The 26,579-nt window shown below is 46.1% G+C and overlaps 1 protein-coding gene across 5 annotated transcripts in view; it reads right to left on the bottom strand.

The window, feature by feature from the left end:
- LOC142023834 (uncharacterized) overlaps positions 1–26,579 on the bottom strand; it is a 260,378-nt gene that overhangs the window by 200,499 nt on the left and 33,300 nt on the right. For all 5 annotated transcript variants that reach the window (XM_075015186.1, XM_075015187.1, XM_075015188.1 and 2 more), the window contains 2 exons: positions 19,001–19,054; positions 1,145–1,198 (listed from right to left, as the gene is read on the bottom strand). In XM_075015186.1, the coding sequence (XP_074871287.1) occupies positions 1,145–1,198; positions 19,001–19,054 (108 nt within the window). The remainder of the gene's footprint in view (positions 1–1,144; positions 1,199–19,000; positions 19,055–26,579) is intronic.

Genomic DNA, 26,579 nt, shown 5'->3' with positions numbered 1-26,579 from the left:
GAGGTGTAAGAATCCAAATTTTAGCCCTTTACATTTTCTAGAGAACGTATGCAGAGAATGGAACGAGCTGGATATTAGAATGGATGTTTCTAAAAGAGGGAATATTGGCCAGCACACTGAAATCTGTCCCTCCTCTTTTCATCTGCATCTTTAACAGTGTTTTGCAGCCAGCCAGGAGAGGTCTTGCTTCTGACTGACCTACTCTCTGACAGCACACCCCTTGGGCTCTCACTCAATGGCAGTGTCAGCAATAGAACTCCGGTATGGGAGGCAGAAAGAAAAAGGAAAGAAACAGAAATAAAAGCTTGGGGGAGGGGGAAGGAATGTAAGACCTAGTGAGGGTGGGAGAAGCAGAAGACATCCAGAAGGAACTAGGGGAACAGGAGACAGAGTTTGGAGGCAGTACACTGAAAGGGTAATGTAGTGTGGGATTTTAGGGGCCACACAGGATATTATGTCCCAGGTTACTGGGATCCCTTATAACCAAAGCACTAAGGTGAGATACTTTGAGTTGTGCTGGCCAGAACTGCACAGTCTTTGACAGCACAGTGATTAACTCCTCTCCCTGAGAAGTTCTGTCCTGGCATGGCCTGTGCTCAGAGTCAAACCTGGGATGGAGTCTTTGGGGAGAAGATCTTTGCTGCTGTTCTAAAATCTTGGCCAGGACTCGGAAGAGGATCTTTCCATGGTATTAAAAGGGGGGTCAGGCGGAAAGGATCTGGCTGGAATGTTGGATGGAAAGGGAGGGAATTTCACGGGAGGGAAGGGACAGACCAAGAAAGACTTTGCCAGTTTGCCATCTGAGTGCTCTGGACTGGAGTTGCAGCCGTGTGGGTTGACTGAGCATGTTGAAGAGCCCAGAGGAGAGGCCCAAAGAAGGGTCCTTACAGAATGGAAGTATGATCTGGGGAGGGTGAAGTAAACCGTGGTGCTGTTGAAAACCTCATGTGAATTTTGAGGGCGCTGCAGGGATTCCCCCAGAGTATAGGGCGAGGAACTTGCAGTGTTGCGTGTATTGGAGGTGGTGAATGAGCCCTTATAATTATTCTCCAATGGGATGCAATGGCACAAGAAATCTCTCTCTCCTTACTGGGATTTCCTCAGGAGCTAGAAAGAGAAAGCGTTTTGCCTGGCAGATACTTACTTTAGGACCAGGTGGACCAGGGCGGCCGGGGTTTCCATGTGGACCAGGAGGACCCTAAAAAAAAACAACACAAAACAATACAGAGAGGCATAAATCAAGATTATCCAATAGGGATGGAACCAAAGCTTGATCTCCAAGAGCTCCCAAACTTTGAGGATACTCAGATCCAGGCTTAGCTCAATCCCCAGGGATGACACAGGCCTTGTTGATACTAGAAAGGTTTTGTTATACCTGAAAACCCTCCGAGTGGTGGTGCAGTTCCCTAAACAGAATAGGATACACTGGAAAAATGATTTTGGCTTTTCTGGCTAATATAACTATGTCTACCTGGGTGCTTTTGCCAGCAATCCTGCCCACCATGGTGGTGAGTTCTTCACGCTCAGAACAAACACAACCATGCAGGCAATATTTGTAAATATAGTATAGGGCATCAACCCTGAAACATCTGTAATTAACACAAGCCATTCTGGGTAGCAGAAGGGAGAGAACTCATGCGAGCCTTTCGGTCACCACTCCATTCCCTTCCATGGAATCAGCAGCTTCACTTTGCTCCTCCCAGGAGGGAGGTGGTTTAAGCAGAATGCCGATGGCACTGTGGCTCGACATCGCTGACCCCATGTCAGTGTATGGCAAATACAACTGTAACCAGACTGCAGATGTAAGCAGTTTGCCATGCAGACATGCACATCAGTAGGCATCTCCTACCAGAGTGCAGAGATACCCAGTGTCAGCAACCACTTTAGAGGGCAATCCACTAACCACTTGCACCTGCATTAGCAATGACATAATGTGCTGATATCTCTCACGTGTGGTGGGCTTCCTTGCAGCTCCACTGACTTCAATTTATACCAGACCCCAACTCAAAGAGTTTCTCTGCAATAACCTTTACTGTGTGACCTGGCTTCCTGCCTAGGGGCATTATTCAGTGGAGTTATGCTAGGAGACAATATGACCTGGAAGCACTGGGGGCTTTGTGCTTAGATCCAGTATGGGCAGCAGGTGCATACAACATAGCTATGCTGGCAGAAGTCTGCAAGCCCTGTTAGTCAGGGGCATTATTCTGACCAATCTAGTGGTGCTGGCAGAAGTTGCACAGCTGTTCCAGCAAAGCAGTGCTTTTACCAGAATCGCTGATATATATAATTGGAGATACACATCTCCTAGAGCTGGAAGTGACCTCTAGAGGTCATCTAGTCCAGTCCTCTGCACTCTCAGCAGGACCAAGCACCACTCCTGATATCTATTTGCCCCAGTCCCTAAATGGCCTCCTCAAGGATAGAGCTCACAACCCTGGGTTTAACAGGCCCATGCTCAAACCATTGAGCTATCCCCTCCCCCTTATGTCTTTACTGGGAGTTGGTTTTGCTACTGCTCTATAAAGCGTGCAGTGTAGCTATAGCTGCGTCTGCATCAGGAATCAAGACAGCTACAAAAGCTTCAGAAGGGGCAGAGATTTCCCGTCTACAATTATTTACTTGGCATTTTAGCATACGCACAAGGAATACTTCTGAGAGCTGAAACAAGGGGAAGCAGGGGAGCTTGCTAGAATGAAAATTTAACAGTTTGTTTAACCTTCAGGGCACATCTCCTGAAAAGTAATTGAAATTTTGCCTTTTTAGAAGCTCTGAAGAGCCTGGAATGCAAATCCATATGACAATTGGCATATAAAAAAAGTCCCTATTTAAAATGCGTATTACTTTTCCCCAGTGGCTCTTTAATGATGCCTTAATTTCAAAAACAGATACACAGAGGGTTAACAATACAAGGGTGACCCTCCCTCAAAGCTATAGCAAATTTCTTTGCTTATATATTAAAGAAGTGTAAAATATCTACAGTAGATGACATACTACAATATATTTCTTTTCAATCATTTATTAAAAAAACTCAACCTGTTTCCAAAGACTATTTAAGGAATTATCTGCAATAAGCAGCTAAGAATAACTTATCCCAGGGTTTGTACAGAGCAGAGGAAACCTGTTAACTTTTCCGGCAGAGGTAATAATGCTGCTAAATCCTGGAATACATTCCTGGGAGGTGTGACAATTTGAAGAGTCATTCTGAAGATTCTGCCAACATGCACAAACTTTATGCCACCACTAGGAGTAATTTCATTACCCTTGATTTAAAAGAGGAACATAGTTTGGTGGATAAATGTAAGTTATTTGGCTGCTTTCTCAGCTCTGTGAGAGACTAACATTTGCTGTCATCACTTCAGCACATTTGGGTCCAAATCTCCCAGGCTGTGATTTCCAGAGAAGATTAATGGAATTAGTATGCAACTAACATAGGAATTCAGTGCCTTTAATCACATTGGAAAAACACAGACTTAAGGTTTGTTTATTTATCTTTAGTATAATAAAATTATCGTTTTTATTAAACTTTTTTATTACATCTTGTATCTTGAGCATTTGTTGAGCCAACAGATTTGTTGGGGAAGAGTCAAAACAGCTTTCAGAAAGGGAAGCCACGCCTCACCAATCTATTAGAACTTTTTGAGGTGGTCAACAAGCACATTGACAAGAGTAATCCAGTGGATATAGTGTATTTGGACTTTCAGAAAGTCTTTGATAAGCTTTTTCACCAAAGACTCTTAAGCAAATAAGTAGTCATAGGATAAAAGGAAGGTTCCTTCATGTGTCAGTAGCTATTTAAAAATAGGAAACTCAAGATGTGAATAAATGGTTAGTTTCCACAACAGAGAAAGGTAAGTAGGAGGGTCTCCCTGGATCTGTTTCAGGACCAGTACTGGTCAACATATTTATAAGCAATCTCAAAAAAGGGTAAACAATGAGGTGGCAAGGTTTGCATGGGATACAAAATTATCACAAGTGTTAAGTCCAAACCTGACTGCAAAGAGTTACAAAGGGATCTCACAAAACTTGGTGACTGGCCAACAAAATGGCAAGTGAAATTCAATGTTGGTAAACACAAGGTAAGACACAATTGGCAAACATAATCCCAACTACACATAAAAAATAAAGTAACCCCTCAATTTACGCAGAGGTTGCATCCTGGACAACCTCCACGTGAATTACATTTCACATAAATTGGGAGAGATCCTCAGAATTTCCCTGGCTGGAGGAAGCAGGTGGATGGAGCAGAGGCTCCAGCTGGTGGCTCCAGCTCCCCCTGCAGACAGGCGGGGCTGGGTTAGGAGAGGGTTGGGGCATCTCCTACCCCAGCTGCCAGCCATTCGGAGCAGCCATGGTGCCCCTGCTACTTCCCAGTTACAGCAGGCTCGACATTGGGGCTGCTCTGGCAGCAGCTGCTCCAGCCACAGCACTGGAGCCCTGGGCAGTTCCAGCCGTGGGGTGGTTTGGACCCGGGCAGCTCCAGACGTGCCTGCCCCTCTCCGCCCCTGGCATTGCAGTGCTGGGCAGCCACAAGGCAGGAGCTGCCTCCTAAGGAGTCCCTGAGCCGGATGGCAGCGCGGGGTTAAAGTCATTGTGGACAGTTTGCTGAAAACACCCTCTCAATATCCAGTGGTACAGTAAAACCCCTGTTTGTACAATTTTGACTTGTGTGTTACTTGGATTAACACGAGTCAAAATTGTGAGTGGTGGGGAGCCGGGACCCAGGAGGCTTCTGGCTCCCCTCCACTTGCATGAGCTGGGAAACCTCCAGTCTCAGAAGCCAGGAAACTGACCAGCACAGCAGTGCCGGTCGGTTTCCTGGCTCCCTCAACTTGCCTGAAATTTGACTTACATGTGGTTACCTGGAATGCAACCTCCACATAAGTCAGGGGTTAACCGTAGTTTAAAAAAGTGAACAGAATGTTAGGAACCATTAGGAAAAGGACAGAAAATAAGACAAGAAATTATCATACTGCCAGTGTATAAATCCACGGTAGGCTCATTCCTGGAAGACTGCCTGCAGTTCTGGTCACCCTCATCTCCAAAAAGATCTTAGAATTGGAAAACATAGAAAAAAAGAGGAACAAAAATGCTTAGGGAACAGTGTCCATATGGAGAAAGATTAAAGGGACTGGAACTGTTCAGTCTGGAAAAGAAACAACTAACAGGGAACAGGACAGAAATCTGTAAAATCATCAGTGGTGTGGAGAGAATCTAGAAGGAAGTGGTAGTTACCACTTCACATAAGAACCGGGGCCACCTGATGAAATCAATAGATAGCAGGTTTCAAACAAACATAAGGAAGTGTTTCTTCACACAATGCCCAGTCAACCTGCAGAACGCATTACCAGGTGATGTTGTGAAAGCCCAGAGTAGGCTAAGTGAAAAAAAAAAAATAGATAAGTTCATGGAGAAAAGGGTCATCTGTCAGTATTAGCCATGATTATCAGGGACTCAGCCCCATGCTTTGAGTGTCCCTAAACCTCTGACTGCCAGATGCTTGGATGGGATGACAGGGGAAACCGCTCAGTATATTCACCACTGTGTGTTCCCTCTGAAGTAGCTAGTGCCAGCCACTGTCAAAAAACATGACACTGGGCTAGATGGGCCTCTGCTCTGACCTAATATAGATATCATCATGTTTCATAGAGTGAGAGTCTGACAGAGCAGAGAGTTGAACACAGGCCTTCTCAAGCCCTAGGCTAGGGCCTTAATCAGCAGGCCATTTGGCCACTCTGTTCTTGATTAAAGAATTTCCCCAGGGTCTTTGAGCAAGGGAATATTCAGAGCCTCGTACACGTAAAGATAAATGGTTCTAATTATTGAGGGATTAGCAGCAACATCTCTATAAAGTCAAGATCCTAAAAAATCTTCATACACCAACCGTTGATCCAAACAGTTCACAGCAGCGTCTAAAGCACCAAGCCAGACTGGTGAAGCGAGTCAGCTGTTAAGCAAATTAGGAGTTCAACATCCCAGCTCAAATCCCATCTTACATCTTGGTGTCCTTTTGGTGAACATTCGTGTGACTTGTTATCGATTATGATACCAGACAGAACGTGAAACCAGAAAGAAACTAGCAGCACAACCTCAGACTGGGAAGAGCCAACATGGACTGACAGCATCCAACTGGAAATGCAGATTCTGTGCCTACAGCTGCAGGTTTGTCACAGTAGGAAAATAATCACAGATAGGCCATGTCTACAGTAGCCCCAAACTTCGAAATGGCCATGTAAATGGCCATTTCGAAGTTTATTAATGAAGCGCTGAAATACATATTCAGCACCTCATTAGCATGTGGGTGGCCCTGGCACTTCGAAATTGATGCGGCTTGCCGCCTCGCGGCTCATCCCGATGGGGCTCCTTTTCGAAAGGACCCCGCCTACTTCGAAGTCCCTTTATTCCCATCTGCTGTGAAGTACAAAGAGCACCTGCTCCGCAGCAGATCTGATCACTTTCCACTCCTAATTCTACTTTTGGTAGCAGCTCTTTGGACTCTAGAGCAGTTGGAAAGTTCAGGCTGATTTCCAAACATTCTTTAACCTTCTGCTCTTTCTCCTTCCCCAGTCCCCTCCCCACCAAGAGAAACAAAAACACACTGTTGTAACAAGCTATTTGAATAAAAATCCCCATTGAGACAATGTAGCAAACAATTATTGTCAGTACTATAAAAAGAGGAGCAAGAAGATGTAAGGTTAGGGTTAGGGTTAGGGTTAGGTTCATTAGTAAACTTCGAAATGGCCATTTACATGGCCATTTCGAAGTTTGGGGCTAGTGTAGACACAGCCATAGAGTGATTCTTCTGCTTGTCCATAACTTTTTTTGGTGTCTGTATCTTACCCTGCAGCCATGGCTGCTGTCTTGTGGATTCAGGCCTAGCTCTCCCTCATCCTCCACCCCATTCAGGCCAGGATAGGATTGTAGGGTTCTGGGGCAGGGGCTGCTGCTGTGGATGGTTATGCCCCCTAATCTATCAGGGCATTTTTAAATAAAAATCATGGAACAGTCACTATATCTGTGACTTCTACTATATTCACTACATCTGCACTAGTTTTTTTTTTTTTAAAATGCTATGGTGAATCTGTAGCTCTATCAATGCTAAACTTGCAGTCAGAAGCTCATGGGCCAGCAAATAACATACCTAACACAGTTCACAGGCAGACTTTTCCAGCATGACTGTAGAAAGCCTTAACCAAAGTCAGCCTGAAAAGGCGACCAGCCTTCAGTCCAATCAAAGGTCTGCAAGACCAGAATTCTCAGACCCATTGATAAGCTGTGCAGCAAGGTAAACACATCAAGGAAACTCCTGCTGTCATGGATCGTTCCTATTCTATTGAATTCAGTAAGAGTTCTGGCATTAAGTTCAGTGGGAGCAGGGTTGACAACATACGGAAGTGAGCAGAACAAGAGGCCAGCAAGATCAAAATAGCTTCCATCACACTTGAGATCTCTAAAGCATTTCAGTCCAACACAGTAGGAAGTCCAGCCCAGTAGCCCTGGCTCTGCAGTGACCAAACCCAAGCGTTATGAGAGCTCCATTTAAAATGTCTAGTACAGCTACAGAGAGACAAGGGTGTAGTTTGGCAATCATCCTAAAATGGTTAAAAAAAAAAACACACCTTGATTTTGATATGTTCCAGCATGGTTCATCCTAAATCTAAGATTACACCCACATTCTTGGCAGAGGAGGAAGATTCAACATCGTACAGCTACCCTGGGCATTGTAACAGAATGTACAGGACAGCATCCGCCTCGGGAGCTGTGAGCAATGCAAAATCTGAACAGGCAGGCCCTAAGATTTAAGCTACACACCAATTCATCTGACGAAGTGGGTCTTTGCCCACAAAACCTTATGCTCCAATAAATCTGTTAGTCTATCAGGTGACACAGGACTTCTTGCTGTTTTTACTAGTTTATAATGACAGTGGAAGTAACTGGTGGAACTCTGAACTCAACCCTCTAAAACCCTCTTCCCCAGCCCCACATGCCGAGATCAGCACTAAAATGCTACATGGATAATGTTCTGCCAGCCCCTGCGTGCACTTACTCCTTTCCAATCCCACAGACAACTTCTCACTTCTCTTTCATAATGTCTCACCATCAACCACCTCTCACCATTCATTAAAATCTGGCTGCAGGCAACTAAATTGAATAAAACAACCCACCCCAGCTTGCAGCAACACCACAAAAGAAACCACCACACTTCACTTCAATGCATCCATCTCAGAAACATCTACCCTTATCCAAAGCACATGTTACAGTGCCATGTACCCCATCAAACCACTGCTGGAGATGGCGACCTCTCTGCAAGCTCATCAACTCTAAACACAACAATGTGTGTCTGAGAGGCACATAGAGCCATTCTATTGTCTTCTGTAGCCAATGCCAGATACATTTTCATTTAAATGAGGGTGGGGAACAGAAAAAAAAAACCCACCTCACTGATGTGGTCTCTGACTGTGATTCCCTCATTCTCCTCACACATCAGCCCCAGATCCTATTAGGGCCAGGGCTAGTAGATTTTGTGAACCTCCAAGCTTCTGGTATGGGGCCAAAAATGAGAGGTTCAGAGTGGGAGAGGGCTGCCAGGAAGCAGGGTTGGGGTATGAGGTCCAGGAAGGAGGCAGGGTGCAGGAGCCGGCTCGGTGTTGGAGAGTCTGGGAGGGTGGTAGAGTGCAAGAGAGGACTGGGTGATCTGGGCAGGAGTGGGGTGCAGACACAGCCTAGATGTGGGTTGTCCAGGGGGGTGCAGGAGCAGAGTAGGGTGCTGAGCAGAAGGGGGTTCAAGAGTGAGCTGGGGGTCCAGGTGGGAGGGGGTGCACCAGTTGTCTTGGGGTGGGGAGCCTGGGCAGGATGGGGGGGGCAGAGAGGGCTGGGGAGTCTGGGTGTGCAGGATGCAGGAAAAGGTTGGGGTGCAGACCATGGGAGATGGCGGGTGCTTACCTGGCACAGCTCCCCGGGGCACTCATGCTTGCGTGACCCCCTGCTGCTCGGATTGGTCACAATTCCAGCCAATCAGCATGGAGGGAAAAAAGCCTCCAGGCGGTGCTTCCCTGCATTGCACTTCTCCCAGCCAGGAGGAGAGGGAATGAGGAGAAGCAATGGTGGAGGCGGCAGTGCGTGGAACCACTTCTTCCCCTGCCAGGCAAAGCCTGCGGGTTGGATCCTATCCCGGTTTGCCGGACTCTGGCTATGACAGTTGGGGCTCTACACCCCTAACCCTGCAGCATCAGGGGCCAGATCCAGGCCAGCCAAGGGCCATATCCAGGCCACAGGTTCCCCATTCCGATTTACAAGGATCCCAACAGCTGCTGCTCATGACGCATCTCTTTCAGCTAAGAGAAGCGGTCACAGAAGGTGGGGACTCTCCAATGCTGTAGACTCAGCCAGCCCTGCTATAAACAATTCCTGCCTAGAAAACGTTCCAAATCTGGGGGAGTCTGGGAATAACCAAGCACACCTTCCACCTTCAGCTCATGGCCGCCAATTTCAGGATTGTAGTAAACAAGTCATTAGCATCTAATAGTTGCGTGGCTGCTGGGGTGACCTCCTTGCCCCCATTGAGCCTATGCTGCATGTGTGCCCATCTCCCAACCACCACAACCCCCATGCTGCTAGACAATCACAACTAAGTGCCTTTGCTTCAATGGCTAAGGGGGAAAAAGTGCCCTTTAACCGTTATTCTTCTAGATCAGAGCTCAGGAACATAGATGTTTAGATCCTAATCCCTTTGGCCCAAGGGCTGTGTTTTTGTTCTGTATTTGTACACTACTTAGCCCAGTAGGCTCCTGCTCTATGACTGGGACTCCTATGTGCCACCAGTACACAAACAAATAGTAATGGATTGCTGGGTCTGTTGAAAAACTGCTGTGTCCCCAGTCTCTAGCGCCCTCACTCTCGTCCTTTCTGCTCACGATGATCACATAAAAAAACTGACAAAAAGCCAAAGTAAATCAGAGCCCCTTCTCAGCTACACAATCTCCCCCTCACCGACCCTCAGCCAATCAAGTAGGATCAATTTTAACAACTCCCACATGAAGTAACCAAGCAGAGAGGGAACTTCACCAAAGGCGTATTTACGACAGCTCCCCAGCAAATGGACCACATCCGACTCCTGGCACTAAACAACCACAGCTGCAGCATTTGATGCTCCCCTTGCAATGAAGTGCTTGTTACAGGGCATGTGGAGAGGCAGCTTCTTCTCATCAAACAAATAGGCTCAGAGACATCCATCCCTCTGTCAGCACACACCTCCCCAAGACATTGTCCAATCTGCCCTCTAGCTAACTATTCATGTTTTACTCAGTTTAATCCAGTTTTTATTACCCACCCCTTTCAGACCATCAGGATTACCAAACACCAATCGCTATCAGCCAGATATAGCTGCCCTTCCATAGATGAATAGTGCTACAGCGAGCTGCTACTGTCTATTCATGCTCTTCTATATTATACTTAAATTCTTTCCTATTCAGTTAAAAGGGTCAGCATAACCTCATAAGTATTATGATACACGTCATCATCATTGTCCTTCTCTCTTTTCTCTGCATCGGATGTGACAATGTTGAGTCTGTCAAGTTAAGAGCTGAAATTCTACTAGCCCCGGTAGTATTCTCTCTCTCTCTCACACACCCACACACCCACCCCTTGGCTCACTCTCTGCGCTGCTTAAACAATAAAATTCAACAACAAGCCGACTTACATCTGAAGTCTTTCAGTCTCAGCACCAGAAGTTCCATGGAAAGTTTCATCATGGGACACTGTTTCAATCATCATCAGTCACCAGAGGATCAGCAGCATGGAACCAGACGTTAAACACAATCCCCCAATGTGTTCTGAAAAGGGAGCCGGGGGGAGTAGAGGGGTTCCCAAATGTGGCCGGATGGAATGTAATCTGGATGGAATGTCACTCACGTGAAAGCCATCTACTTGTGAATTCCAGAGTGCTAGCCAGTTCATCTCAGCCACATGGGCAGAGATGGGAACCCTCTCACAGAAACTCTTTTATTTGTATTGGGTCATCGCCTGCACAAATTAACAAAAGTGCAACTGTGTGTCAGTCTCCTCCCCCCGCCACCCGCTCCATGAAAACTCACAGAAAATGCTAAAGAGCTTGCTCTAAAAGAGCAACTACTCATTATACTTGGGGTCTCCACAATGTAAAGCAGCTTTTCACTCCTGACCTCCAGATTCTACCCTGACCTTTAGCTTAATGAAAAATGAGCTAAATATTTGAAATGAGGCCAAACAAACTGTTTCTTTAAACAGTTCTGCTTAGAAACTGGAAAAAAACCTCCCAGTGGAATAAGGAGACTGGGACAATCTTTACAGCAGACCAACATTTTATCATCTTGGGACAAAAGCCCTGATTTTGAAAAAGAGGTTTAGTTTTTGTTTATTTGTAACCGAAGACAAAATGTTGCAAGGAAATGCAACATCAGGAGCCTGGAATCTTCCAGAGCTTTACGGCTCATGGTGGGATTGAGGTATGAATCAGTGAATACAATAGCAACATTTTACCTGCTTGCACATTGGAATTTCTTCTATTTATTGAAAGATTTAAAATTAGTGGAGAGACTTTTGGGTTGTACTCCCAGCTCTGCCACTGGCTGTGTACAAGACCCTGGACAAATCAGTTTGCCCACCTGCAAAAAGGAGAAAATTGACTTTCAGTGGGACTTAAGGTCCTAAGCCACTTAAGCACTTCTGAAAACTTTACCCTAGTTCTGCTTCTGCTTCAGTGGAATGAAGCCAATGGCAAACTTCCCATTGGTTTCCACATGTGCAGGCTTCCTGTGCTACTTCATAGTGTGGTGGTAAGGTTTAATTAACATCTGGAAAGTGCTGGGTAAGCATTATTGCTGTGGTTTACAGCACCTTCTCACTCACTTTTTGCAAATCTCACTAAGCCGGGCACATTCTTCAGTGCAACTGAGCTGCCTGCACACAAATATGGTATCCCTTTATAACAGCCTAGCTAAAGTGGCAGAACTTCCCTAGTACGGATGCCGTTATGTCAGTAGGCTGGTACAGCTATTCCCTTTGAAGGTATCCTTATGCCAACCTCACTGAACTCCAGGCTGGGGATTGCTCCAATAATATACAAATGAATAAATGACAAACCACACCCCACCTCACATGCAGCTAACTGAAATACCAGCACAAAAGCCCACAAGGATGTGTTAGCACAAACTACAGCTCCCTTGCTATCACAATTAAGTCATTGTCCAGGTCTATACTACAAATTCAACTGGCATAGCTATATTGTCCTGGGTGCAATTTGAGACTGACAGAGTCATGCTGGCAAGGGCCCCTTGTGTAGATGCAGTTAAGCACTGGCAATGCTGTGCTTTGAAGGCTGTAGTTTATTTTGTTCAGGAGGGTCGGAAATAAGGAGCCAGCACCATGTGACCCACCAGCTCTCTACAAAACAACAGCTGGCTATCAAGAAAGAGAAGGCCATTCAGAGTTCTTTTTACACTGCCCAATAACTGGACAAGCTGGGGGTCATCCACAAACATGTATAAAGAATCATAGAACACTAGAACTGGAAGGGACCTTGAGAGGTCATCAAGTCCAGTCCTCTGCCCTCACAGGGATACAGATACTGTGCTGTATCAATACGACATCACCGCCCTGTGGAATTCACTACTGGAGGTTGTCAGAGTCAATGTCTGCAGCATGATTTCCTGAGGTGGTGGCTCATGTACGCTTTAACAACTTAAAGTTAAGATGAGGGCATCCCATGTGCCAGGCCATAAACTTCAGAGGAGAAGTATAAAATCCTTTCTGGCTTCAAAACGCACAGCACTGCAAAGCTGGTTACATATATTGTCTTCCTTCCCCTGAAATTTCAGGGGATAGCTTCTCTGCTGGAGGTAGGACACCTCCAGCAGATAAACCTGTGGGCAAATCCAATACAGGGCTTGTTGCAGGAGGGACAGGGTCTGTGCTGCTGCAGAACAATTTCACAGAAGGTCCAGGTTAAGCAAAAAAGGAGAAAAAATCCTCTCTGGGGTTGACTGTATTTTTTCAGGGTTCTTTTGTAACCAAAACCAAGAACCCGTCTAAGCCCATCCTAATGTCTGGCCACATTTACTCCCTGCAGCGCAAATCCATAAATCCCCAAATCATTTATGAAGACAAAACAATAACACAGAGGCCAGTTCTGTCTCTAGCACTCCAGCCCAGGCATTTATCCAGCAAACCCTTTCTATTCCCGAAATTAGGCTTGGTTTCAAAGATCTGAGCCAAAGTAGGCTCAGCTGCACCTGATTACTTCCCAATGGGGAATTCCATTCTGAGCCGATGAGAAACTCCTCTATCCACCCAGACAGGGATTTAACTCAAGAAGTTCCATGTGACAATCAGGGCTTCCCTGCTGAAGCAGACTGTGCCATGGATGGCAGGACACTGGAACACTCATACACTCACTCATAGCTTCAATAGCATTTTTTTGTTCAATGCAACTGAAATCTTAGAGCTTAGTTTAGTGAAGATGGGAAATTTGGATATACGTGCACAGGAAAGCTGGACCCTCCAAGCCCTGGGTTAAGCTTACATACCATAAAAGTATGCCTACACTCCAAACTGGGGGTGTGGTTCTCAGCTCCAGGAAACTTACTTGCAGTAGCTCTGATCAGGCTAGTGCGCTAGGAATAGAATGCACGCCGTGGCCAATGTGAGCAGTGGGAGGGGCTAGCCACCCAAGTGTGTCTGTCCCGCGGCTCGTGTCTCTCCGGCTGCATTCTATTTTTATTACACTACCTCCATGACAGCCAGCAGATTCTGTCTCTGAGCTGAAAATTGCACTCCCAGCTCCAAGCGTAGATATCCCATTGTGCTCGCCAAGCTCTCTTAGGCTATATCTATATGGCACCCTAACTCAAGATATGCAATTTGTGCTACACAAGTTGTATATCTTATTCTGTGTTTATTTCAAAATAAGCTATTTTGGCATTTGGTGCAAATGTCAGAATAATGCGCTATTTTGAGGCATCCCTTTTTCATCCTCCAACGAGGATATTGAAATAGCACACCCATTATTTTGAAAAATATTTTGAAATAAGGGGTGCATGTCACAGACAAGGAGTAGCAATTCCGGGACACCAAGGTAAGCCTAAATAGCTCTGTCATGTAGACATAGCCATAGAGACATGCAGTAAGTAAAATGAGATGAGGAGAGAAGAGGCTTCCTGCCTTAATTGGGAATTTTCAGCAAATGTAAGATTATATTGTTGTTTAAGCATGGGCTGCACTCGTGTGTGTGTCAATAATTATAAAGGATTATATAAAATAAGTACCTGAAACCTTGTAAAATCACTGGCGGGTGAAAAATACAGTAGCTGGGTATGTTATGGGCTGCACTGCGCAGGTGTCTGCATAAAACATAGGCAATAGCTTTGCAAAATGGCACCTGGTACTACGAATGCAACAGTACAAAGCAATAGCTAAATGATTGGATCTCTCAAGACCCCTGTTGCAAAAGTTCCAGTGCAGAATAGTGAGGCAAGTGAAGAATCTGTATTGAAAACGTCAGGCCTGAGCCTCCTTTATATTAAGGCCCCTTTTCTTCAACTGGGCCACATTAGAAGGTCTTTGAAAGTGGCCATAAATTACATTTTGAGGTCTCAAGTACCACAGGGTTATCTGCAAAAACAATGAGAAGTCCTGTGGCAACGTATAGATTAATAGACATTTTGGAACGTAAGCTTTCGTGGGCAAAGACCCGCTTTGTCAGATGTGACCGACGTATACACACAAAGACATGCAATTCTGTATGAATCTATAAATTAAATTCTGTATACACCTGTTACATCTACCTGTGCCCATGAAAGCTTATGCTCCAAAATATCTTTAGTCTACAAGGTGCACACGACTTCTTGTTGACTTTAAGGTTTCTTGACACCAACAGCGTGGAGAAAAGGGGCCAGAGTGTCAATGAGAATCAAGGCCCATTGCGGAACGTCTTAAGGGTGCCTGGAATTAAACATTTGTAACAGAAGAGCAGGCATTAACCAATCCTCACCCCTCCTGTTAGTTAAGCAAGTGCTGCATGACATCCCTGTGTGAATCCTCTGTTACACATGGGGTTAAATGATTTCCCTTAGGTCACATGAGTCAGTGGTAGAACCTCAGTTAGAACGGAGGAGGTCTGCTCTGAGCAAGAGTCAGGCTGCCTTCCTTTGAGCTGCATGTCTTTGCATGTACCAGCACAGAACACTTCATGCTGTTGTCTGAATCGCTGTGAATGACGTTCACAAGCTTGTAAGGCGCTGCCTATGTCCATACCTAGCTAACAACCTGCTTGGGCCCGATGGCTCCATGCATTTGTGTTCAACACTATCTGTGCCACAGAGGAGAGGTGTTTCAGGGGAGCTGTGGACACTCAGATACTTTGGAAAAAATCAGGCCGCTCCCTTTCCCTAGTATAGAAATGGGATACACTTCTCTACACCTATTTCCCATTAATCTCACAGTACTGGAAGAAGTGGCCTTGGGCACTGCCCAGTTGGGCCCATGAGCCCAATTCTGTTTTCTGCCATTTTTCAAATGCCTCTTGCACAGCTGACTCCATCTTTCCAACCTAAGCTCCCTCCGGCAGTAGTCAAGGTAGCTCCACGGTCAACAGAAGGAGGTGACTCAATCATGATGTTCATAGAATCATGTAACACTAGAACTGTAAGAGATCTCGAGAGGTCACCGAGTCCAGTCCCCTGCCTACCACCTAGACCATCTCTGATAGATGTCTATCTAATCCGCTCTTACATATTTCCAATGAGGGAGATTCCACAACCTCCCTAGGCAATTATTTACTCCACTGTTTAACCACCCTGACAGTTACGAAGTGTTTCCTCTTGTCCAACCTAAACCTCCCTTGCTGCAGTTTAAGCCCATTGCTCCTTGTCCTATCCACCGAGGCTAAGAACAATTTTTCTCCCGCCTTGTCACACTCTTTTAGGTACTTGTAAACTGCTATCATATCCCCTCTCAGTCTCCTCTCTTCTAAATTAAACAAGCCCAATTCTTTCAGTCTTCCCTCGTAGCTCATGTTCTCTAGATCTTTAATCATTTTTGTTGCTGTTCGCCAGACTGTCTCCAACTTCTCTACATCCCTTTTGAAATGTGGTGCCCCAAACTGGACACAGTACTATAACTGAGGCCTAATCAGCACAGGTTGCAGCAGAAGAATGACTTCTCAGGTCTGGATTAACACTCCTGTTAATGGATCCCAGACTCATGTTTGTTTGGTTTTTTTTTTGCAATAGTGTCACACTGTTGATTCCTATTTAGCTTGTGGTCCACTATCACCCCTAGATGCCTTTCTGCAGTACTCCTTCCTAGACAGTCACTTCCCACTCTGTATGGCTATGCGTGCACTACAGCAATCTTTCAAAAGATGTCCTTGCAGAAGATATCTTCTGGAAGATCGTCTTTCGAAAAACCATTGCCACGCACAAAAAGCAGATCGAAAGATCGCTGCGCTCTTTTGAAAGAAAGCAGCCACGCAGCTCCAGCGGCTCTTTGTAAAGAACAGGGCAGGAAAGACCACATACAGGGTTGCCTGGCCAGCGTACCCTTCTGGGAGCATCAGCCATGTGCCCTCTTAAAGGGCCCCTCCCAAACACCCACTCCTGCACACGCTGAGGCCTGCCCTGATGCAAGCAGCTTTTCAGAGTCTGTGCATGGTCCTGAAGCTCAGCCCTCAGAGCAGCCCCGGACCCACCTGCATGCCCTGGCAGGGCTGCTGGCCACCCTACTTGGAGTTGTCCTCTACCTGTTCTGGTGGCTGAGCCCTGTCCTCAGAGGTCCCAACTCCCTCCCCACCAGGCCACCCAGAGCCTCTGGAGCTACCCCATCAGCTCCAACTGGTGGGACCAGCTAGTTCTAGGCAAGTGGGATAATGTGTGCTGGCTGTAGAATTTTTGCGTATAGACAGACACTTTCATGAAGCTCTGCAGTTGGCTCGTCCCTACCCTCTGATGCCAGGACACCTGGATACGGCCCACCCTGACCCTGGAAAAGTGTTTGGCCATCGTGATCTGGAAGCTTACCACCCTGGACAGCTACCACTCATGGAGTGGGCAAGTCCACCATCGGGGCTGTCTTCATGGGGGTAAGGCATACGCTACTTGCTGGCCCAGCACAGGGGAGGAGGGGTTACCCTTGCCCAACAGCCCCTTGGGGGCTGCGGGCAAGGGTGTGAGGGCGTGGGGGACTGTGATGCCCCACACTCACACATGCCCACTGGTGGGGGGGGAGCTCACAGGCAGGAGTGAGGCCCTGGAGGGGGCAGGGGCACCCCGTACACACTCATGAGTGTGCCCAGGCTCCATCCCCCACAGGGCATGACAGCAACCAACCAGATATTGCTCTGGAGGCTCGTGCGTGTCAGGGACCCAGATGCAGCCATCACAGGGTTTGCCACCCTTGGCTTCCCCCACTGCTTTGGTGCAATTGATGGCACACACATCGCCATCTGAGCCCTGGAGCACAGCACCGGCCAATACTTCAACTGCAAGGGCCACCATTTGGTGGTGCTGCAGGCCACAGTGGACCATCAGGGCTGGTTCATGGACATCTATGTGGGCTGGCTGGGCCAGGCCCACAATGTGTGCGTCTTCTACAATTCCAGTGTTTGCCGGAGGCTGGAGGTGGGGACCCACATCCCCCAGTAGGAGCTTGCACTTCAGGATATCACCACGTCACCGTGTTCCTGCATATGGAGATAGGGTGACCTGGCCTACCCTTTGCAGCCCTGGCTCATGTGGCCATACACAGCTCACCTCACCTGCTCCCAGGAGCAGTTCAACAGCCGTCTCACCCGGGCACACTACCCAGTAGAATGGGCTGGCTGCCAAGGGGGTCGTCTGGCCATGGAGAAGTCCTGGCATGGGTGTCAGGTGAGCCCGGGGCAGCCGAGACAGGGGCAGCCTGGCCCTTCCTGGGCCCCCTGCCACATGTTTGCAGCCTGCAGCTCTATCCACAGAGATGGGTGCTGAGTGTCACCCACAGGCATGCCCACATGCCGGGGTGCGCTCCTTGGTGGGGTGTCTAGGGTCAGACCATTGCCTTTGTGGCTGGCCTGCTTCCAGCCATGGCAAAGGCAGGCGCCTCCCCCAGCCCAGGGGGTGCAACATGCTGAGCACTTACTGGAGGGTCCCGGGGAGATGTCAGGGAATGCCCAGTTGGAAGTTGCCTAGCTCTAGGACTGCAATGGGATGGCAATGACCAAAGTCCCATCAGTCAATTGCTTGTTGTCCAATGGGGCTTTGGTATCTGGGTCCAGCTGGCTGGTCTGAGTAGGGGGTCCTGGCTGTTCTGGGGGTGGCCCTGGCTTCTCCCTGGAGAACACAGGGTCTCTGCCACCACGGTGTTGACAGTGCTGAGGGGGGAGAGAGATGCCCTCACCCCCAAGGAGGGCATGAAACTTCCTGTATTAGAGCTATGTGGCTGGCTCTGCCCCGAGTGCCTGGCTGCATCCCTCACCCAATTGTAGCCCACGTACAGCTCCTTAATCTTGGAACGTACCTGCTCCAAGGTGCAGCCAGGGTGTCCAATGGAACTGTGTGTCAGGGCAAAATTCAGAGGTAACAGAAAGCAGGCCCAGAGGCCAGAAAGATGACGTCCAGAGAAAAAGCATTTCCAAATCAAATTTCCAAGTATGGTTTATAACAGTTAAAGGTTGGACACCAAAGAGAAAGTGAGAAGATAAGGCCAGAGAGTGACAGTCCTACTGATTGCCTAACGCCAAACCTCAGGTCAGGCTGCTTCTTCCCCAGACCATGGAAGGAAAAGTTTGGTCTGCTGGAAGTCTTGCACAGGGGATGGGAAAAGGAGGGAGGCCAATCTTTGTTATAAATGGTGCAAGACCTCAACAGCTGTGTTTGCAGTGGTCACTAGCTCAGTCACTACTGTAGAACCATATGTTGGCATGGTGAACAGCAACACAGAAAGACAAAATGCCAGGAATAAAGTGCACGTGTAGATATAAAAAGCCACTTACCCGTGGGCCTCTCTTGCCTGGTGGGCCTGGTAAGCCTGGTAGACCTGGGGGACCCTAGAAAAGAGGTAAAGAAATATTATTTAGAGTTATACAGAAGACAGTGCCCGTGACAATAGTCCTGAAAGACCCAGCATCTAAGTGTCGGGAGCAGGAGTGAGGAAGAAAGACCAGCTATGGCACAAAGTCTGGAGTTTCCATGCAACTTATGCTATTGCTGCAAAGGAATAAAAACTATGCACACCAGTCAAGAACTGCCTTTCTATAGAGCAGAGACAGCGTTCTCATCTCGCTGCTGTAGTCAGTTTTTTCTAAGCAAAGCTGTGTTTCATAGTTTTGGTTTTCTGGATTCTGCACTGTAACCTAATACTGGTAACACAAATTGTACCAGAGTGTTGAAAGAAACAGGCATGGTGTGTGTCATATTATACAGAACCTAAGAAAACAGTCATCTCTGTAGTATAGGCTCCTAGATGAATTGTGATATTAGAGAGATAATTGTACCCCATCTCTGTACTTCCCCAGATATTATTGTGACCCTATACCTTGGGGGAACACCCTGTATCCCCCATAGTCCCCATTTTTGTGTCGTTGTGATCTAATATGTAAAGAATGTCATGTAAGGTATCAGGGAAGGGTCAAAGTCTGCTGAAAGTCATTACTCTATCCATATATGTATATCATTGATGCATATGAAATCATGAGAATTATGTTGTATGGTCATCATTCAACTATATTGTAAGTTGGGGAATCAGCCAAATATTAGCTTCCCAAAGACAAAAACAAGGGAGAATAACAATGCCCAGAGGGTGTATCAGTGGCCTTTGTCCTACAATGCAATGATCCACCTGCACTGAGGCCATACCTGGGGAATTGTTCAACTTTGCCTGCAACTCAGCAATGCCCCCAGACATGCCTGGACTTGTGCTCCCCAAGCACATGGGATTGAGGGTACAACACAGAACTCAGTGACCACATACTTGACCTTTCTCCTGCCGCACCATGCTGCAAGCAACACAGACACTCTGAAGACTCCAACACAAGGGACTGACCCAGATTTCCAGGGTGACACCTGTGTACTATTTGGACTGCAATACCCAGTGGGATGAGAAAAACTGCTTGATCTAGTTATCGCCAAGTCTGTTAGGGTACAGAGTTTAGCTTACATGTTCATATTCTCTTTCCTTCTGGTAACTACTCTGACCTTTTGCCTAACACTTAGAGTCACTTAAATTCTTGTTAGTCAATAAACTCATTTTACTGTTGGCCTTTACCAGTGAGTTTGTGTGAAGTGTGTGGTAAATATGCTGAGGTTTTACAAAAGCTGTTGTATGTCTCCTTTCCCTTGATGAAGTGGTGAGTCAATTAACAAGTTGGATAGTATATTCCTGATGCACAGGACTGGGAGCTTGTGGGCGGGAAATTTGGCTGGTGCATTACGCAGAGAGCTTGGTGGGCGGCACTGGGAGCATTCATGCAACCTAGCTGAGTGTTGGGCTCCACATGTGGTTGTGGAAGGTGACAGCAATGCCTGGAGCGGTTGCTGCTGATCATCGGCAAAGCTTTGTGAAAGATAGCCTAGGCTGGAGAGAGTTAAGGGGGCACAGCAGTCCCACGATCCTAGGGTACATCCCGGTGGGGAATCCAGTCTCATATATTAGATATCTAAATTAATAAAGCTGATGGTAGTGGTGGAAGTTCTTGGACATGATGCTGAAGTATCACAGAAGTCAGTTTAGTCACATCAAAACAGTAGGGATTCTTGGATGCTGGGATACAACTGAAGAGGGCTACGGGAGCCTAGCTGCATCCTGGGCTGCAACAGCACAGAGGAATACAACGTGGTTTCAGAGCCTGAAGTCAAACTGTAAAATCCTCTTTAAATTTACTGTCAATGGACTGGAGGATCCAAATGCCCAGAGAGCTGCTGTAACTCCTAATCTTCTTGCTCCTCTTTTTATAGTACTGACAATAATTATTTGCTACATTGTCTCAATGGGGATTTTTATTCAAATAGCTTGTTACAACAGTGTGTTTTTGTTTCTCTTGGTGGGGAGGGGACTGGGGAAAGAGAAAGAGAAGAAGGTTAAAGAATGTTTGGAAATCAGCCTGAACTTTCCAACTGCTCTAGAGTCCAAAGAGCTACTACCAAAAGTAGAATTAGGAGTGGAAAGTGGTCAGATCTGATGCGGAGCAGGTGCTCTTTGTACTTCACAGTTCCGTTCCTGCTGTCTATACCCTTCTTCTCCAAACAATTGTTTGCAGACTGCTGTCGTGCTCTGTTCTTAACTTGTGGGAGCATCATAAAACTTTGCCACTTGACAAACAACACAGGTGACCCAGAGTCTGCACATACTGTGGCACCATGGGAAGATTTAAAGATTCAAGATCCCTAGCACAGATCTCAGTAAGGTAGGAGGGGAAGTTAAACGAACTTTTTCAAATCTTCAGAATTGTTTTTTCACAAGAGGCGTCTACAGCATCTGGAAGAACCTCTCTCCCCACTAGGCATATTTCTGGTAGAGCTAGACAAACTAGACATATTAAAACCAACTTGAATCTTTGCCTAAAACAATTTTGAAGATTTGAAAAAGTTGGTTTAACTTCCCTCCTACCGGCGTTCCCTGTAATTTTTTCCATCCATGAGTAGAATAAATTTTATTATGTGCACCAAGGCATGTGCAGATGTGCCCCACAAATGGTGCCCACTGCAAGTTGCTGTAGGTGCTCTGTTAGTCAGCTGGGTGGTACCTGAATGTCTCCTGGGTGGCCACCCAAGTGCTCAGCTTACAGGGAACCCTGTCTCCTACCCAATTAAGTTTTTAGATTCTGGCACATCCTGGTTTCAACCAGGTTTGGGAGTAAAAGTCCAAAAATTCCATCCTGAAAAATGTTCTTGTAATATATCCATATCTTGAAAATACATATACAGTCTGTGTTTGTACAGCAACTGCAGCAGGGACTCCTAGGCACTACTGTGATCCAGTAAATAGAGAAGATTGAAGCAAGGACCTCACAGAGAACTTTCAAAGGAGAGCATCTTCTTGAGAGGCTTCCAGTCCAATTTTGCTGCCTAAGGTAGTTTGGCAAAGCACTTTCCTGTCTTGCTTATTACATGCATGGGGTCATGACTGGATGTTGAAGGACTGTGAGGAAATGGACAAGTTTTATGCTTCATCACTGTCCTTTTCTTCTCCTTATGTATTTCCAGCACTTAGATTCCAATTACTCTTTTGAGTCTTTTTTTTTTAAATCAACTTCATTTGAAGCAAGCAAGGCTGTTGTGTCATGCTCAGTTACTGCTCCACAACAAGATGCCCTTTAGGCACATTTCTGGTTAAATTCATAATGATTTATGGGCCAATTATGTGAGTGATTCTAAAATCATATTAGTCTTCATTTTCTGTATTACACTGGCGATGTGGCTTTTTTGTGCATGACTCGTAAATTAAGGGCACTGAAACACAATTTGTGCTCTATAATATATCATAGGTTGTCAACATGGGTAGCCATCTATGTCACAAGTAGGACTGGAAAAAAGATACACAATATTCTATGGATTTTGATGACTCTCCATATTGCCAAGGTTTTTTTTTTCCCTCTTGATTCCAGTAGGCAAGTTTTTGCAACAAAAAAGAGTAAGCTCAAAGACATTCCAAAGAAGATAGTTACAGAAAACTAGACTCCTCACATAAATTCAGAAAACCATCAGATGTTGCAACAATATTGACTGCCAGCGTAATGTCACACCCTCGGGTGGATAAGCAACAAAAACAACCTAATCTAAAACTGTGTGTCTCTACAAATGCAGCTGTTAGCCAAAGCTATATCAGGTTCAGCCTCCTGTCCCTGTAGTCCATCCATTACTGAAATGACACCAATCGAGGGGGCTACTGTGCAAAATGTGACCAGGACTTTCCACAGGTCTCATGCATCACCTTTGGGAGTTTTCCCATCAATTAATGAGTGAAAAAAGAAGTCTATCCTTTGGCCATAGCGTCTGGATTTCAGTAGGATCTTTCCAGACCTACTCCCGTGCATTCTCTCCCGAATGGCACAGAGAAGAAAACTGCCAGAGCAATCATCCATGAAAAATGCTGACGTCCTCGTGGAGTCAAAGTGGAGAAAATGAAAGCACTCAGTAACTTTTTGAAAGCACTCAGTAACCCCATAAAATTGCTCAGTTTGGGTCCATGTCCTTGACGCTCAGGCTGAAAAGAAGGTCACATTTTTACTCCATAAGTATGTTTGATATTCATTTAAGTATCTTTTTTTTCTGGTGCGCACAGAGGATGCAGGGAAAGATGGAAGGAAATAGTGAGAGAGGCATCGGACACCAACGGGCGCTAAGCCCGTGGTTGAGATGAAGCACAGAGGATGAAATTCACTTTGGTGCAAACAGCCTGCACTAAGTCTATGAACACTTCTGTCCCACTTAAGCCCTCAAAGCAAATCTTAAGTGAGATTTCAGTGGTAGCAGAGAGTTTGCCTGTTATACAACAATGAATTTCACCCAAGTCCCTGTTCTCAGTACTAAGGGCCTGATCCAAAGCCTACTCAAGTTAGTGGAAAGACTCCCGGTGACTTCACAGGGCTTTGGAGGAGTTCCAGACAGAACTTCCCTTTTCCCCTCCATCCTGTTAAGTAAGGTCAAAGATCCCTAAGCTGCCTGAGAAAATCACAGCAAAAGTCTCCAGAACCAAGTTTACTTCACATGCAGGACTCACCAGACTGGTATCTTGCAGGCAGTGATGGTGCCCTCCTTGGGACTTTTCTTAGGGGGAAAATTTAAAACGCCCAACTCTTGCCTTCTCCCACCCACCTCACAAATAAAGTTTGCAATTTGAATATTAAACACACTTCAGTTGAATCACCAGCATTACTCAGTAGCACTGCATCCTCTTAGGGGCTTCAGATAGTTGCAGGCAGCTCTACCTTATGTTAATGAAGTATTGAAATCACCAACAAGATGTATAAATTCAGGGCACTGTGGAATTCAGGTCTTTGGGGCATTGCTGCTGGGGCTGGCATGAACCTATGAACATAAGAATGACCACACTGGGTCAGACCAAAGGTCCATCCAGCCCTGTAGCCTGTCTGCCGACAGTGGCCAGTGCCAGGTGCCCCAGAGGGGGTGGACAGAAGACAATGATCAAGCAATTTGCCTCCTGCCATCCATTGCCAGCCTCTGACAATCAGAAGCCAGGGACACCCTTCCTACCCTCGGCTAATAGCCTTTTATGGACCTAACCTCCATGAATTTATCTAGCTGTTTCTTAAATTCCATTATAGTCCTAGCCTTCAGTGTCCTCTGGCAAGCAGTTCCACAGGTTAATTATGCGCCAAGTGAAGAACTTCCTCTTATTAGTTTTAAACCTGCTACCCATTAATTTCATTTGGGCCGTGTCTACACTAGCCCCAAACTTCGAAATGGCCATGTAAATGGCCATTTTGAAGTTTACTAATGAAGCGCTGAAATACATATTCAGCACCTCATTAGCATGCAGGTGGCCGCGGTGCTTCGAAATTGACGCAGCTTGCCGCCGCGCGTCTCGTCCTGATGGGGCTCCTTTTCGAAAGGACCCCGCCTACTTCAAAGTCCCCTTATTCCTATGAGCAGATGGGAATAAGGGGCCTTCAAAGCAGGTGGGGTCCTTTCGAAAAGGAGCCCTGTCTGGACGAGCTGCACGGCGGCGAGTCGCGTCAATTTCAAAGCACCGCGGCCACCCGCATGCTAATGAGGTGCTGAATATGTATTTCAGCGCTTCATTAGTAAACTTCAAAATGGCCATTTACATGGCCATTTTGAAGTTTGGGGCTAGTGTAGACATAGCCTTGGTGTCCTCTAGTTCTTGTATTATGGGCACAAGTAAATAACTTCTCCTTATTCACCCTCTCCACACCTGTCATAATTTTATATACCTCTATCATGTCCCCTCTCAGCCTCCTCTTTTCTAAACTGAAAAGTCCCAATCTTTTTAACCTCTCCTCATACAGGACCTGTTCCAAGTCCCGAATCATTTTACTTGCCCTTTGCAGAACCTTTTCCAGTGCCAGGATATCTTTTTTAGGTGAGGAGACCACATCTGTGCACAGCATTCAAGATGTGGGTGTTCCATAGATTTATACAGGGGCAGTAAGATAGTCCTTGTCTTATTTTCTATCCCTTTTTTAATAATACCTAACTCCCTTTTTGACTGCCACTGCACACTGCGTGGATGTTTTCAAGGAACTATCTAGGATAACTCCAAGATCTCTTTCCTGATTAGTTTAGCTAAATTAGCCCCCGTCATATTGTAAGTATAGTTGGGGTTATTTTTTCCCCAATGTGCATTACCTTACACTTGTCCACATTAAATTTCATTTGCCATGTTGTTGCCCAGTCACTCAGTTTGATGAGATCTTTTTGAAGTTCTTCACAGTCTGCCTTTGTCTTGACTATCTTGAACAGTTTGGTGTCATCTGCAAACTTTGCCACCTCACTGCTCACCCCCTTCTCCAGATCATTTATGAATAAATTGAACAGGATTGGTCCTAGGACTGACCCTTGGGGGACACCACTAGTTACCCTTCTCCATTCATAAAATTTACCGTTTATGCCCACCCTTTGTTTCCTGTCTTTTAACCAGTTCTCAGTCCATGAAAGGACCTTCCCTCTTATCTCATGACAACTTAATTTACATAAGAGCCTTTGATGAGGTACCTTGTCAAAGGCTTTCTGGAAGTCTAAGTATACTATATCCACCGGGTCTCCCCCGTCTGCATTTTTGTTAACCCCTTCAAAAAACTCTAACAGATTAGTAAGACATGATTTCCCTCTGCAGAAACCATGTTGACTTTTGCCCATCAAATTATGTGCTTCTACATACCTAACAATTTTATTCTTTACTATTGTTTCAACTAGTTTGCCCAGAACTGACGTTAAACTTGCTGGTCCGTAATTGTCAGGGTCACCTCTAGAGCCCTTTTTAAATATTGGCGTCACATTAGCTATCTTCCAGTCATTAAGTACGGAAGCTGATCCAAAGGACAGGTTACACACCAGTGTTTATAGCTCTGCAATTTCCCATTTGAGTTATTTCAGAACGCTTGGACGAATGCCATCTGTTCCCGGTGATTTGTTACCATTAAGTTCATCTATTTGTTCCAAATATGGAATTTCCACTTTATTGCATATAGGGAAAGTTCCCCTTATATCTTGTCATATATTGAACATCCCAAAGCCTAGTGAGCGATCAGCTGGGAGAACTTGGTCCATTCACACTGGACCCTCTACAATGACCTGATATGTAATAGAATGTCACTTTCTTTTGTGGCTTTGCATAGCAGCTTGCTCATCAGGTCCTGCAAACTACCAAAGTCATCCTGGTCAGCCCATGGAAGGGAGACCTGTGAGTAAAGGGACTTTATAGGAGCTGGAGGAAATAGTGTTGACAAGGCATCACGCCTGCTGATGGCAACTGGGGACAAAGGGGGCAATTGCAGTAACCATTGTGGCTGGATCTCTGGGCCCTTTAAATCACTGCCAGAGCCCTGGGCAGTGTACTCCAGACACTGGCTTGGGGCTAGGACAGTCTGGGAA

This window comes from Carettochelys insculpta, chromosome 21, assembly GCF_033958435.1.
Source record: "Carettochelys insculpta isolate YL-2023 chromosome 21, ASM3395843v1, whole genome shotgun sequence".
Lineage (NCBI taxonomy): Eukaryota > Metazoa > Chordata > Testudines > Carettochelyidae > Carettochelys > Carettochelys insculpta.
The sequence above is the reverse complement of the archived record's forward strand: the minus strand, read 5'-3'. Positions and strand labels throughout refer to the sequence as shown.